The sequence below is a fragment of the Homalodisca vitripennis genome, chromosome 3 (genome assembly GCF_021130785.1).
Source record: "Homalodisca vitripennis isolate AUS2020 chromosome 3, UT_GWSS_2.1, whole genome shotgun sequence".
Classification (NCBI taxonomy): domain Eukaryota; kingdom Metazoa; phylum Arthropoda; class Insecta; order Hemiptera; family Cicadellidae; genus Homalodisca; species Homalodisca vitripennis.
Window position 1 is genome coordinate 72,077,821 of NC_060209.1, and position 13,203 is coordinate 72,091,023.

Consider the following 13,203-nt stretch of genomic DNA (forward strand, 5'->3'; position numbering starts at 1 on the left):
TATATTAACAAATTAGTTATAAAGCCAGAATGTAAATTTCTGTTTATTCTGGTATTCACAGAAACTTGTGCCTCAAATTTTAACTTGCCTTGTGATACATTTTGAAACTCAAGGGTGCAACAATAGTTTCGTTTCCAAATAGCAAGAACAAGGTTAGATAATATTAAAGGTGAGTTCGCCGATTGGCATTTCATTATTGTAGGTGAGTGATCTTGTCCTTTGTAGTCCATTAATAAGTGATAAAGTCTGAGCGATGTGATGAAAGTATGAGGAACGACGAGGGATCAGAATTATTTCTTTTCTAGGATTTCAAAAAACCCTGACAAAAGATATACGGAGTGATGGATTAAAGATTTTGAAAATCATTTCAACATATATACAAATTCACAAAAATGTATATTTTGCCCTATAAGTTTTAAATGTAACTATGAGAAATAATTATTTGTGTTTAAAATGTCTGATATTAAACATATCAGATTATTTTAAATTGGATGCACTTGATAAAAGATTTCATAGCGATGTAGAGAAGGTCAAAAAATTGAACATACTAATTTAGATCAACTTTTGGATGCAAGGTGGAAATGTTACTGCCGCTGTAAAAGGTTCACAAATGATTACACATCATTCAGAAAGTTGATGAAAGCTTGACTTTCTTAGTAGCATTACCAAATGAAGAAGACTAAACGTTACTCTCTTGACTACTACAGATGGCTCTTACTCTACTGGTATTCCTCCTGTCACTTGGTCTTGTCCAAGCGACGAAGCGGCCGATCATTGGGATACTGACAGAGGAAGTATACCACGAGGACTACCCAGACTACAGCTCCATGATCGTGGGATCGTACGTGAAGGCGGTGGAACAGTCTGGAGCTCGAGTTGTGCCAATCTTCATCAACAGGACTGAAGACTATTACAGGTTTGTACTTCTCATACTTGTACATAAATAAAGCAAAATGCAGGAAATAAATTGATTTTAACATCAAATTGAAATGGGGCATAACTAAAAATCGTTCTTTACTCTTTATCTTATATGGAGTTCAGGAACTTTCTACTTTGTTTTTAAAATCAATGAAGCCTGTATTTGATATACTTTACAAAACCACCTTTCTGAATATGAGATATTACAATTTATTATAGTATGTTACAAATAGGAGTTTTTGTTGGCGGTTGACTCCACTTTTTTTGTTAGTTAAATTTTTACAGGTTTTGAAACATGTGGAGTCGCCTGGTGATAAAACCTTTGGTTTCGAAAGGCCTTGTTAAAAAATAAACAATTTGGAAAAAGTATTGTTTTCATTAACATTTAGTAATATTTAAATAATTAGTTTCTTAAGTGAAAACGTAAACTTTGTTCACATGCCACAGTCACTAAATATTTATAAATTATTAAGTTAGGTAGCAAATACTTTATGCTACAAATTTTTCGGGCGTATTAAGCATTTACTATTGTAATATGTTTATAGAGACATTCTGGATTCTGTGAATGGCGTATTGTTCCCTGGAGGTGGACTTTCATTTCTAAACGTGGGAGGATATGCAGATGCGGGCAGAATTATTCTCAACTACACCAAACAGGTGGGAATTAAGTATGTGTGTTCTTTTGCTCATAATACTGTAGTAAAACTGTTTTAAAATTTCTCTCAAAAAGGCTTGTCATTTGACATGATTTGCAAATAGCAAGCAATTGATTTAGATTTCTATGGTTTATTTTAGGATGCCTGTAATAGTTCATTCAATGAAAAGTAACAGTAAAGCTTCATGAGAAGATTCAAGAATGTTTGGTACTTTAGTTTGTAACAGATTTTCTCACCCGCGACCTAAAAAAACTACACTATTAGAAAGAACAGACTTTATTTGACTTACTGTGACGATCGGTTTTCTGCCTACCGGAAGGTTGCGATGTCGGTGAGAAGTAAGCCACTCTGTCCCGATCTTCGTCTTGTTATTACGCAATATAAGTAGGTTTAGATTAGGTAACTATAAGTATGTTACTAGTAGTACCAAAGTCAAATACAACCTTTACAAGCGCTCACATGATCTGAGCTTGAAGTTGGGTGCTGTCTCTGTTTTTCTGACTCCGCCAGAATTGCAGTTCGGTGGCACCGAATTATGCAAATAATGGTTAATAATCGCAATATTTAAAAGATATGAATAGTGCATCTTGTTAAAAATAGTATTCATCAGAAATTTCAGTATTTGAAGAGTTAAAATATAAAAACAAACATAAATTAATAGAGTGGTGTGGTTTCAATTGGTTTAAATTAGAATTTCAATGCCAAATTTAAGGACTATTTTTGTTAAAATATAGAATTTTCCAATATATTGTATACTATTATTAAAAACCAACAAACAAAGGAATGTGTATGATAGAACAGATCGTAACTCAAAATTATTATTCAGTGGCTAAAACTGGTCAATATTATGCAAATGGGGGAAGTGGCATGGGTAGTGGTAATAAAATACCTGTTGTTAGTAGTATGGCTTCAGATTTCAGAAATGTCGAGAACATCGGTCAAAATACTTAAACCAGGAAATTTTGAAAGCTGAATCTGATTTATCTTTCATGAAGTTAAAAAGCACGGTTCTTCTCCAAGCACGTAGCTAAAACACGGTTTTTACAACTAGTCGAGTGTAAAAACATATACTTTAAGGGAGTCTGGTCAGCATATTTAGTAATGGGGTTTTGTAAAACTTTTACTTTCTAGCAATGATAATCAAATTTACTTGAAGTGGTCCAAAATTCATTTTATGGTTCAAGACAACTATTAAGTGTCGGATTTGTGCTCTTAACATACATTTACTTGATACAACTTAGATTTTGATCATAAAGAGGGATATTTTAAAACTTATACTAGAAGTTTTTTTTTAATCTTATAAACTAAATTTTAATTTCCTTTTTAAAACCATTGCCTGAAACTGAAACAACAAACCAATAAAATATATAATACAAATCTCAAACAAAGTTATATGAACACAACTTAAGAAGAAAATGTACTGACATTGGGTAATCGAGTTGTGTGATTATTTATAATTAGCAGCTAAAAATTACTGAATATAAATCAAATCAAATTGTTTATTTGTCATTGACAAACGTCAGAATTAACATAATAAAATTAATATACTAAACCAACTTAATCATACTACATTCCTGTCAGATAAGAAAGCATTAATAGAATAGTATTCTTTGTTTAAAAGAAACTTTCTCACATTTTTCCAGAACACAGGCATGCTCTGTTCAGATCTTAGGTATACCGGCAAGTGATTAAATAGTTTAACTGCTGAGCCCAAAATTTGTTTTTCAAAAAATGTTGTCCGATGCTGAGGATTTGGCAAGCGGTAGAGATCCCGCAGAGAGTAACCGGGTTGTATGTAGGAACTTAAGAGGTGAGCGTTTCGTTTCATGAAGGACGTGGTTTCTAAAATGAACATACTGGGAAATGTCAGAAGGTTGTTTGCACAAAATAGACCTTTGGGCGATTGTGATGTTTTGAGGCCAAGAATTACCCTCACTGCCTTTTTTTGTAAGCGGAATACGTATTGAGTCCTTGTAGATTCAGCCCCCCAAATTGGCAGACCGTAGGTTAGATGAGGGTAGGTAGATACAACCAAAATATGCTGCAAAAAGTATTTCCCTATTAGAAACGTGAGAGAGTCGACGCAATAGAAAAATTCCACTACTCACTTTTCCACATACCTTGTCTATATGGTGATGGTATTTGAGATTACAATCGATGACCAGCCCCAAAAAATCTGTTGACTCAGATGATGAGATTTCTGAGTCTCCTATCATAACACAGGAATTCGCATGTGCGAAATCAACACAATCACGTATGCAAAAGTCAATGAATTTGGTTTTTGTTGTATTGACTGCAAGCAGGTTATCCTCTAGCCACTGCAAAAAGGGAACCACCCTGAATGAATGCATCTATTTCAAGACATTCTCGGTTCTTATGAGAAAGGCTGAGCGAGGTATCATCGGCAAACAGGCAAATGTTACCATTGCTTATGCTACTAGAAATATCATTTACATACAGTAAGAACAGAACAGGCCCCAGGACAGAGCCCTGGGGCACGCCTGCCCCCACCGACAATGTAGATGAGGCCTGACTACGAAGGCAACCCAAGTCATCAACAAAAGGTAAACTCTACCAACTGAGTGCGACCCAAAAGGAAAGACGATATCCAATCATAAGCAATTCCCCTGACTCCATAATGCTGTAGTTTGTGTAACAATATGTCATGTTTGACCACATCAAAAGCCTTACTAAGGTCTAAGAAAATCCCAAGTGAATGTTGTATTTGGTCAAGGGCCTTAGTTACATTGGAGACAAAGTCAAACATAGCATCAAGAGTGGAAGAATTTCTCCTTGAAGCCAAACTGTTTCAAAAAGAGAACATTGTGTGCATCGAGGAAAGGTAACAGCCTATTAAGAAACAGTTTTTCCAATACTTTCGAAAAAGTAGACAGGATTGAAATAGGCCGGTAGTTCTCAACTTCCTTAGGGCTCCCCTTTTTGAGTACTGGTTTGACTATCGCCAGTTTGAGCATGGAAGGGAATTTACCTTCCGTGAAAGAGGAGTTTGCAATATGAACCAAGGGCGCAGCGAGCTGTTCTGCAATGTCTTTCAAGAGTTTTGAAGAAATGCCATCGGTCCCTGCTGAATGACTTGGTTTCAAAGATATTATTATTGAGATTACCTCGAATTCGTTGGTAGGTGTGAGATAAAATGATGAAGATACGTCCTATAAAGTATAAGAAGGATATCGTGAATTCTGAGATCTGTTATCACCCACGCCCTGGCCTATCTCAGAGAAATAACAATTGAATTTGTGCGAGACATCCAAGGCATCAGCAATAAATGAACCATCATCAGCCTTCAAAGACAGTTGAGAGAAAGATTTTGGGCTCTTATTGTTATGAATATCGTTTATAATACTCCAAACCGCTTTACCCTTATTTTGAGCTTCCGTTAAATGTTTCAGAACTGAAGCAGCCTTGGCGGATTGAACACTTGCTCGAAATTGTAGTTTGACTTTGCGGTACAATTGACGCAAGACATGAGCTTAGTCTACGTGTTTTGTTTGCGCATACAAAGACAACATACGATCGTGCAGCTGTAATATTTCCTGATCCAGAACGATCTTTGTGACGGATTTCATTTTCCTATACTTGACCTTCTTTACTGGGCAAGGTCAATATAATAATCCAAAATCGATAAAAGGGCTGAGACTTTAGAGTCAACATCCAGAGAAAAAAATACGCCAGTCCATGACTCCTTAGTCAGAAGACCCCTCAGCGATCCAACATTGACCTTGTTGAACCGGCGTTTCATTCTGAATGTTGTTGCCCGTACTGCAGAATGCATGCTTAATTTTATATGAGCTAGTTGAGCATGGTGATCAGACACACCTGAAATCAATACCTCAGTGTGAAACTCAGATGAACTGATATTAGTGAAGATGTTGTCAATTATAGACACGGATCCGTTAAATTCTCTCGTGAACGACTTAACAGTGTCTCTGAGACTAAAAGACGACATCAGATGTGAGAGGCGTTTTACAGGCTCATTTTCCCTAGACTAGTCGATTTTAAAATCGCCCGTTACAATGACTCTGTGTTTATGCCTGAAAAGTGAATCCAAACAACTTTGCATTGAGTCGAGGAATAAATTAATACTCCCACTCTCATGTTAAATTTCACAGCAGCCAGCTCACAATATCCCTCCGTGCAAAAATTCGAGACACCAACAGCGACGAAATCAAGATCCCCTCGGACTAAAATTGAAACTCCACCTCTTCTCATGACGCCGCAACAGTAACTGGAAGCAACTGAAAACCCAGCCAGTTTAAAGGCATCCAGCTCGGCTCGTTTCAGAAAGTGTTCAGAAACACACAGTATATGAGGAGAAGTTACCTCCAACATCACTTCCAATAGTGAAAACTTAGGCAAAATGACTTGCACGTTCTGATGAAACAATTTTATTTCCAGTTTCTTACTGGATTCCAAAGTGATGTTTACGTCTTCCTGCACAAGAGCAACGTCAGGATGAGAAGCAAGATGAGAAGACATCAAGTGACTATTTGGTGGCGAAAAACTTGTTCGTTTCCCGAATGGGAAGAAGGGACAGATGATTGCATCAACACTAAGGATGAAGGCTCAGGATTGCTCGACACTACAGATGAATTCACTCCAACATTACTCATCTCGTCCATCTCCAAAAGCTTAGAAAGCATCAAACGACCCAGTCGGTAGTTCCCACTTCTATTCAGATGTCTCCCATCCCTCGCTTGGTGCCATTTCCTCACACACCCAGCACTCTGCACGAATGTCACCCCGAAGATACCGCACATCAGCTTTAACTGGTCATTCAAATCAGAAAGGGCTTTCTGACTAACATCTCTACGTACTAATATGTTGTTCAAAAATATTTTAGCTTCAGGGAAGTTTGTTCTGCAGGTGAACAACAAGTCTGCCATGCTGTCAAGCAAAGCTTTCTTACCCGAGCCCCCATTATAACCCGGCCCTCCATTGTAGCCTAACTTAACATCATTGGTGCCAACATGTAGGTAGATCACTCCTGATTGGTGATTAAAATATGTCATCAGTTTCTGCTTAATGTGTTTGATTTTAGCGCCAGGATTAACATAAACTCTATCGCCATTACCAGCACACTGTGTACCCGAGTATCTAAGGATTGAATCACCAATCAAAAGCGCTCCCCTCAATGCAGCATTATTGCTTATACAGGATGGAGTTTGACTATTATTAGTTACATCTTGATTCACTAATAGGTGATGAATAGATCTTGAAGCAGTGATAGAGTTTCCCTTCTTACAAACTAAGTTATTATTTACAACAGTAGGATTGCTTATTATACTATGACTATTTACATTGTTTGTCCTGCTATATGTTGCCTTTTTTTGGCTTCACTTTCCATGTTCCAGAGCAGTTTTTAAATGTTAAGTGACAATCTTTGACTAAAGACTGCTCCCTCAACACACTGTACTTGTTACTGCAGCTAATAACAGGCCCAGATTGAACAAAAGGGTGGTTTGGAACCTTCTGGGGTAACCTAGAAGGATTATGTTTACGTTTCGGTTTGATGAAAGTCCATTTGCTATCAATTTGGCTGCTTGGCTCAGGTTCTTTAAGCGACTCAGTTTGAGAGCTGCTCTCAATAGTGAGTTTATTCGTGGAACTATGTTCTATTAACGTCTAAATTTTTTCTGACTGAAAGGGTAGGGTACCCTGTCGAAAATAATCATACCACTCTGGAAATGAGATCCTGTCTCCAAACTTATGACTACAAAAACCGTCAATTATGAACTTAACATGAACTAAAACTCTCAATCCACATTCATATGAGTTCATTTGCCTCCTAGAACATGACAATTCAGTCAAATCGTTAATCTTAAAACTAAAATTATTTACAAATTAACTTGGCAGATGAATTATTATAGTTAAATAATGAATCCAGATGATATGTATTACGTTCTTTAATGTCAGAGAACAGAAGGCTCCAGTGACTACCAGAATCATCTTTAAGTGAGGGGAGGCCGTCACTTACACATAGAAATGCATAATCTGCGTTAAAAAAATGCAAGTCATTTAACAGTGTTTGTACATCATTTGGACTACCGTGCTTAACAATATGGGTATTACAAGGTCCCAGAAAAGCAATATTTTGACTTGAGTTCAAACAGTCATTACTAAGGCTAACAAAACAGTCATCTAAAGTTTTATCATCCAACCATTTGTTTGTGGACCAGGCTTGATTTTCAGAGATTTTTTTGTTGGGACTTCAATAGCTCAATGCAGTTAAGTAAGTTTGATTTTTTATGTACATACTCATCTATGGTTTTCTTAAGCTGTACTATCAAAGCTTCTTTCTCAACCAATGATTGCATTGAAGCACTGTGGTCAAGAGTAACCCTGTTAAGCTTATTATTAAGATTACTTATATTATCTTTCAATAAACTATTATTCTTAACAAGTGAGTCTTTTTCGTCTAAAATATATTCCTGAGCATTTAAAGAGTCATTTAGTTGAAGACGTCTTTGGCACCTCTCCTCTTGAACCATGGCGGACAAGTTGTCATTCTCCGCTTGAAGGTGATCGAAACGAGTCTCCAGGGTTTTTAAAGAAGAGAGTGATGTATCAATTTTCACTAGGAGTTCGCTTATGACAGATTCAAGAGACGTAAAGTCTATATCGGGGTAATTGGCTTGGGCTGCTCGCAACTGTGAGCAAATTTGTGCTATGACATCCTCAAAAGTTCCGTCATCACAAGTTTTCTCAAACACAGTTTCAATATTCGTGTCTAAAGCAGACGATTGCGCTCGCGTGAGAACCATAACAAGCGGTAACGCCCGAAAACCAGCGCGTCAACATGCAGACAGCAATGTCGAACGGGTTGCGTCGCGGCGTATGCAAGCACTGCAGCAAGCGGCCGGCGCGGAGGGTGCTCGTGCACACGGACCGCAGCGCAGCTAGCAGTCAGACCGGTTGCCGCTAGATGGCGGAGGCGGACAGTTTGCCTCTCTCCAGCGGCGCAGTATCTCAGATTAATTGCCGAGAAAGGTAGCTGGTACATCTGTATGCGTGACAAGATTGCGCAGAATAGAGGTCAATTCATACATAAGGCGGAAAAGATTACAACGTGGGGTTATTGTATCTTTGATGTCTTGATGATAACCTATGAATTGATTCGTTACTAAACGATGTTCGTACTAGAAACATTTACGATGGCCAGTAAGGTTTGAGCGTGTGTGATGAATACGAACGTTTACAGTTTATACCGGAATAGCCAAAACTGCACTAACAAATGTTGGGAAAGCAATAACAAATGAATAATGAAATACTTATACTCAGACACAGCATCACTTTCGGCCCAGGCTGGCCAACCTGATGCATTCTCTACAACTATGATGCATGAGAACAATGAGAATATGTACAATGCGAGACGATAAGAACAATGTATGAGAAACTCAATGATGATACATGAGAATTTAGAGTTAATAAGTGCACCCAAAGTAGGCTACATAGTTTGAAAACTTTATAACAATCATCTAGACCGTAATATTGGAAATACCAGCAAATATTGGCTGCTGCTTAGATGGGTGACTGGTGAGCGATCCTGTCATTGCAAGCAGCCCGCCTACTCGGCCATTGGCAAAGATTCTCAGCCCTAACTTCGCCAGTTAAAAAAGAACATTCTTTACTTTACTTTTTACTTTATACTGGCATCTCTGATTTCCGATTGAAGATACCAATATCTTTCATAAATTTTCACTTCCATTCCATCACGGGTATGTCATATAAAATGTAACATTGTGGAATTAAAAAAGTGAAATTCTGTACTAACATTTAAGAAACCACATAACAAATTGTGTCCAGGCTTTACTACTTTTATTTTACATTTTCCAGGTAAACTCTGCAGGGGAGCATTTCCCTCTAGTTGGAGTGTGTCTTGGATTTGAGTTGCTGTTTTATCTTGAAGTTGAAAGCTACGATATTTTGGGATATTGCAATGCAACAAACTTGTCTCTGCCATTGATATTCAAGGAGAACATTCGTGAAAGCAAGTTGTATCGCCAAGCTCCGAGACAAGTCATAGAGATTCTACAAAACCTTCCTGTAACCTACAATCACCATAAGTAAGTTATAATTTGACATTATTTTAAAATAAATGAGTTTTGTTTTACAAATTAATGTCCATAACATATGGTTTCATATCGTTGATAGATGTACTATTGTATAAAAATCAAATGATCTCTCTCTCTCTCTCTCTCTCTCTCTCTCTCTCTCTCCCTCCCTTTCACCCTGTGCACGCGTGCGTGTGTTTAACTTAATCACGTAAAACTATTGTACCGATTAGACTAAATGATAAACATTCTTGATGCCCCTGGTTAACATATGAGCCTATTCCTATTTCAAAAATCCCTATAGAATACGCCACACTGGTCTCTAAAGTTGAGACAGATCCAATCAAAAATGTATTACAGCAAACAAATGTTATTAATGGAAAGAACATGTTAAATATAATCAAATATTCTGTGTAAACATTCTTTTATGATACAGGCAGTTCAATTGTAATTTTAGTTAATTTTACTAGTATTGCAAATTAGTTTATATTAATAGTCTTGAAAGGAAAAGACTAAGCTTGATAGCAACAAAACTTCTTATTTGAATTTTTTCTGAAATCGCCGTCAAACATAGAGTTTATTAAGGTAAGAAATTATAAGTAAAATTAGGTGTAAAATGTACTTTTTACTGAACGTTTTAGCAAATATTGAGATACAGTGCTTAATCAGTACTGCAATACAAATACTAAAGAAAAAGTTACTATCTTCACGTAAAAAAAATAAAAAAAATAAAAAAGAACATTACAATTTGCAACAAAATTCAATATGCTCTACAAATAAGATAGTTAAAGACAATAATAATTAATAATAATAAACATTTAGGATATTCAACTAAACGGCAGTAGATGACAGAACAAACAAAAAATATATCAAATAAAAAGAATTTATATTATAAAAATCGAAGGGTAAATACATTATGGAATAACAATAAGAAAATATATGACAAGGATAACAACTAAGAAAAGTAAATGATATGGATGCATCTAATAACTATATGATAGATAAAATTAGTAATAAATTATTCGAATAGCAAATAATAAAATATATAATCAATGCTTAATAATAATCAATTGAAAAATAGATACATAAAAAATAATAACAAGTGGAAAAATAACAAGTCGACTAAGCATAACCTCAACAACTTAACAGAAAACACGATATTGATAAGCATCAGGGTACACTCTAATCGGCAGTTATCAGATATTTCCTTGTAGTTGGAACACCAGTGCAGAAGGAAATCAATCATCTAAAAAAGCACAGGGCAGTCAATCATCCTATTAATAATTTTGCACAAAAAGATAATGTCTTGGATGTCCTTACGTAGCTTCAAGGTTTGAAAGGTGAGCTACAGAGCAATGTCATTGACTGGCTTATCTAGAAAGGATTAGAGACACAGGCCCACTATTCCGAGGAACCTTATCAGGAGCCCTTCGTTGCGCTCTGAGGTAACTTTGATGGCGAGACCAAACAACGGAGGAAAATTCTAAAATAGGCCAGACGTACGCAGTGTACAGGGCTCTCAAAGTAGCAGGCTGCCGAAGAAGACGTGATACTCAGAAGATAATACACAGATGCTTGTTTAACTTCGCTCTTGCAAGTGTAATAAGGGGCTCCCAGCTGAGATTCGAGGGTAGTATTACACCGAGATCCTTGTACCTATAAAACCTATCTTAGTTGTCTTTTGACAGAAGTAGGCTTCACGGACCTGCTTACCTACCTATATATACAGCAAACTCAATTGTAACACTAGATTACAACGACCGAAGTAGGATTCTAGACCTCTGTATGAACATATATTTTGATTTATTTACGATCGAGAAAACATGGCAACCTCAAACTTGGTGTCGGAAATATAATTCACTTGAACCAGAAGTGCTCATACACGTGCCATGCCTACGAAATTTTGTGCGAAGGCGCGGGTAACTGCAGGGTTTTTATATTATATTGTTACAAAAAAGCATTTAGTTGGGCTTCTTTTAATTTTGTAAACAAACAACATATTGTAAGCTTTTCGCTCTCAGCAGTGTATATCAATAATGGACGCCTTTTTATTACAATCCCATGTTTCCTAGGTTTAATAGTTAGTTCCAATTGATAAAATAGTTTATAACAATGGCAAAAAAAAATTGCCGAATTGTATAAAAGTGCATGTTTTTTTATTTATTTTATTTAAAAAGTTAATATGACCTAAATTTATAAATGAAATATTTGATGTAGTTAATTTTTTCCAATCTTGATCGTTATTTTGTCCCACAAAAGTTTACTTAGGCTAGTTTATACCTTTCAGTTAAAAAATTCACTCTATATAGATAAAACAAAGAAGTATTACTTATTTTTGGGCAACCCCATGAGTATCCAGAGCGGTCACATATTTACAACAATGTTTGCTCATATAAGTTCTTTTATCTCGTAAGGTTTTAGATTTATTGATAACTTCCATACAAATTTTGAGAAGTAGTCAATAAGATAGCGTAAAACGAGTGTACAATAACATGGAATCGTTATAAATAAATATTTTGTAAACACAATTGCTAACCAATTATAGCAAACATCAGTGTTACACACAATAAACTCAAACAAAAACTAACAGGCAAATGAACTAATAATATAAATTAGATGACAGACATAAATTAAATATATAATTCTTCTGTTTGTGCTAGAGGAGGTATTATACTTCAATTTAGTTATAAAAGATTTAAACTAACCTTGTAAAGTAAACGAATGCAACATACATGTAGACTGTAGAGGGTGTAATATATCCACTCATAGCAGGAATGGTTATGTATAATCGAAATTACGTTTTTATACTATTTGTGATGACGTCTCTTTATATTTATACAGGCGGTGTGTAACCGAAGGGTTGCTGAAGGAGTTCCACTTGAACAAAGAATGGCACGTTCTGTCTACAAGTGTGGACTCGGACGGGAAGAAGTTCATTTCCAGTGTTGAGTCCAACACATACCCGATTGTGGGCATTCAGTTTCACCCGGAGAAAAACGCCTTCGAGTGGAACCCTACTCAAGACATTGCACACACGAAGAAAGCAATCTACAGCGCTCGTTACTTCAACGATTGGTTGGTAAACGAGGCGAGGAAAAACGATCACTCGTTTAACAGCTCGGACACTGAGAGTTCAGCGTTGATTTACAATTACAATGCGACATTTATTAATAAGGGAAAAAGTTATTATGAGCAAATATATTTCTTTTACTAAATGTTTAATTTTATTTGCATTTAAATTCTATTTCTATAATACTAATGCACACTAATTTTTTTAGTGTTTGACGTTTAAAGTAACATTGAAGAAGAAACTTGATTTTATTATGTTGTGAAATTTATGTATTATAAATCAACATACTCCACAAAACTTGTTTGGTAAAGAAGCGTTTGACCTTAGAGATATTTGGTTGCTAATACCCTTCTGATAATACACAATCTCAAACAACTTAACGGTATTTCATATGTGTAGTAGTTAGTTTACAAACATGACTTCCTTATCCATGTCAGTTTTCCTTAGCAGAGGACATGCATGTATTCCAGGAAATCAGCTGTTATGC

At 36.1% G+C, this 13,203-nt stretch overlaps 1 protein-coding gene across 2 annotated transcripts in view; it reads left to right on the top strand.

Moving 5' to 3' along the window:
- The window catches only part of LOC124357059 (gamma-glutamyl hydrolase B-like), a 33,813-nt gene extending 20,952 nt beyond the window's left edge, over positions 1-12,861 (top strand). For both annotated transcript variants that reach the window (XM_046808462.1, XM_046808461.1), the window contains exons 2-5: positions 708-916; positions 1,464-1,575; positions 9,429-9,658; positions 12,488-12,861. In XM_046808462.1, the coding sequence (XP_046664418.1) occupies positions 708-916; positions 1,464-1,575; positions 9,429-9,658; positions 12,488-12,860 (924 nt within the window). In that variant the 3' untranslated portion in view covers position 12,861. The remainder of the gene's footprint in view (positions 1-707; positions 917-1,463; positions 1,576-9,428; positions 9,659-12,487) is intronic.
- Positions 12,862-13,203: the final 342 nt, after the last annotated feature.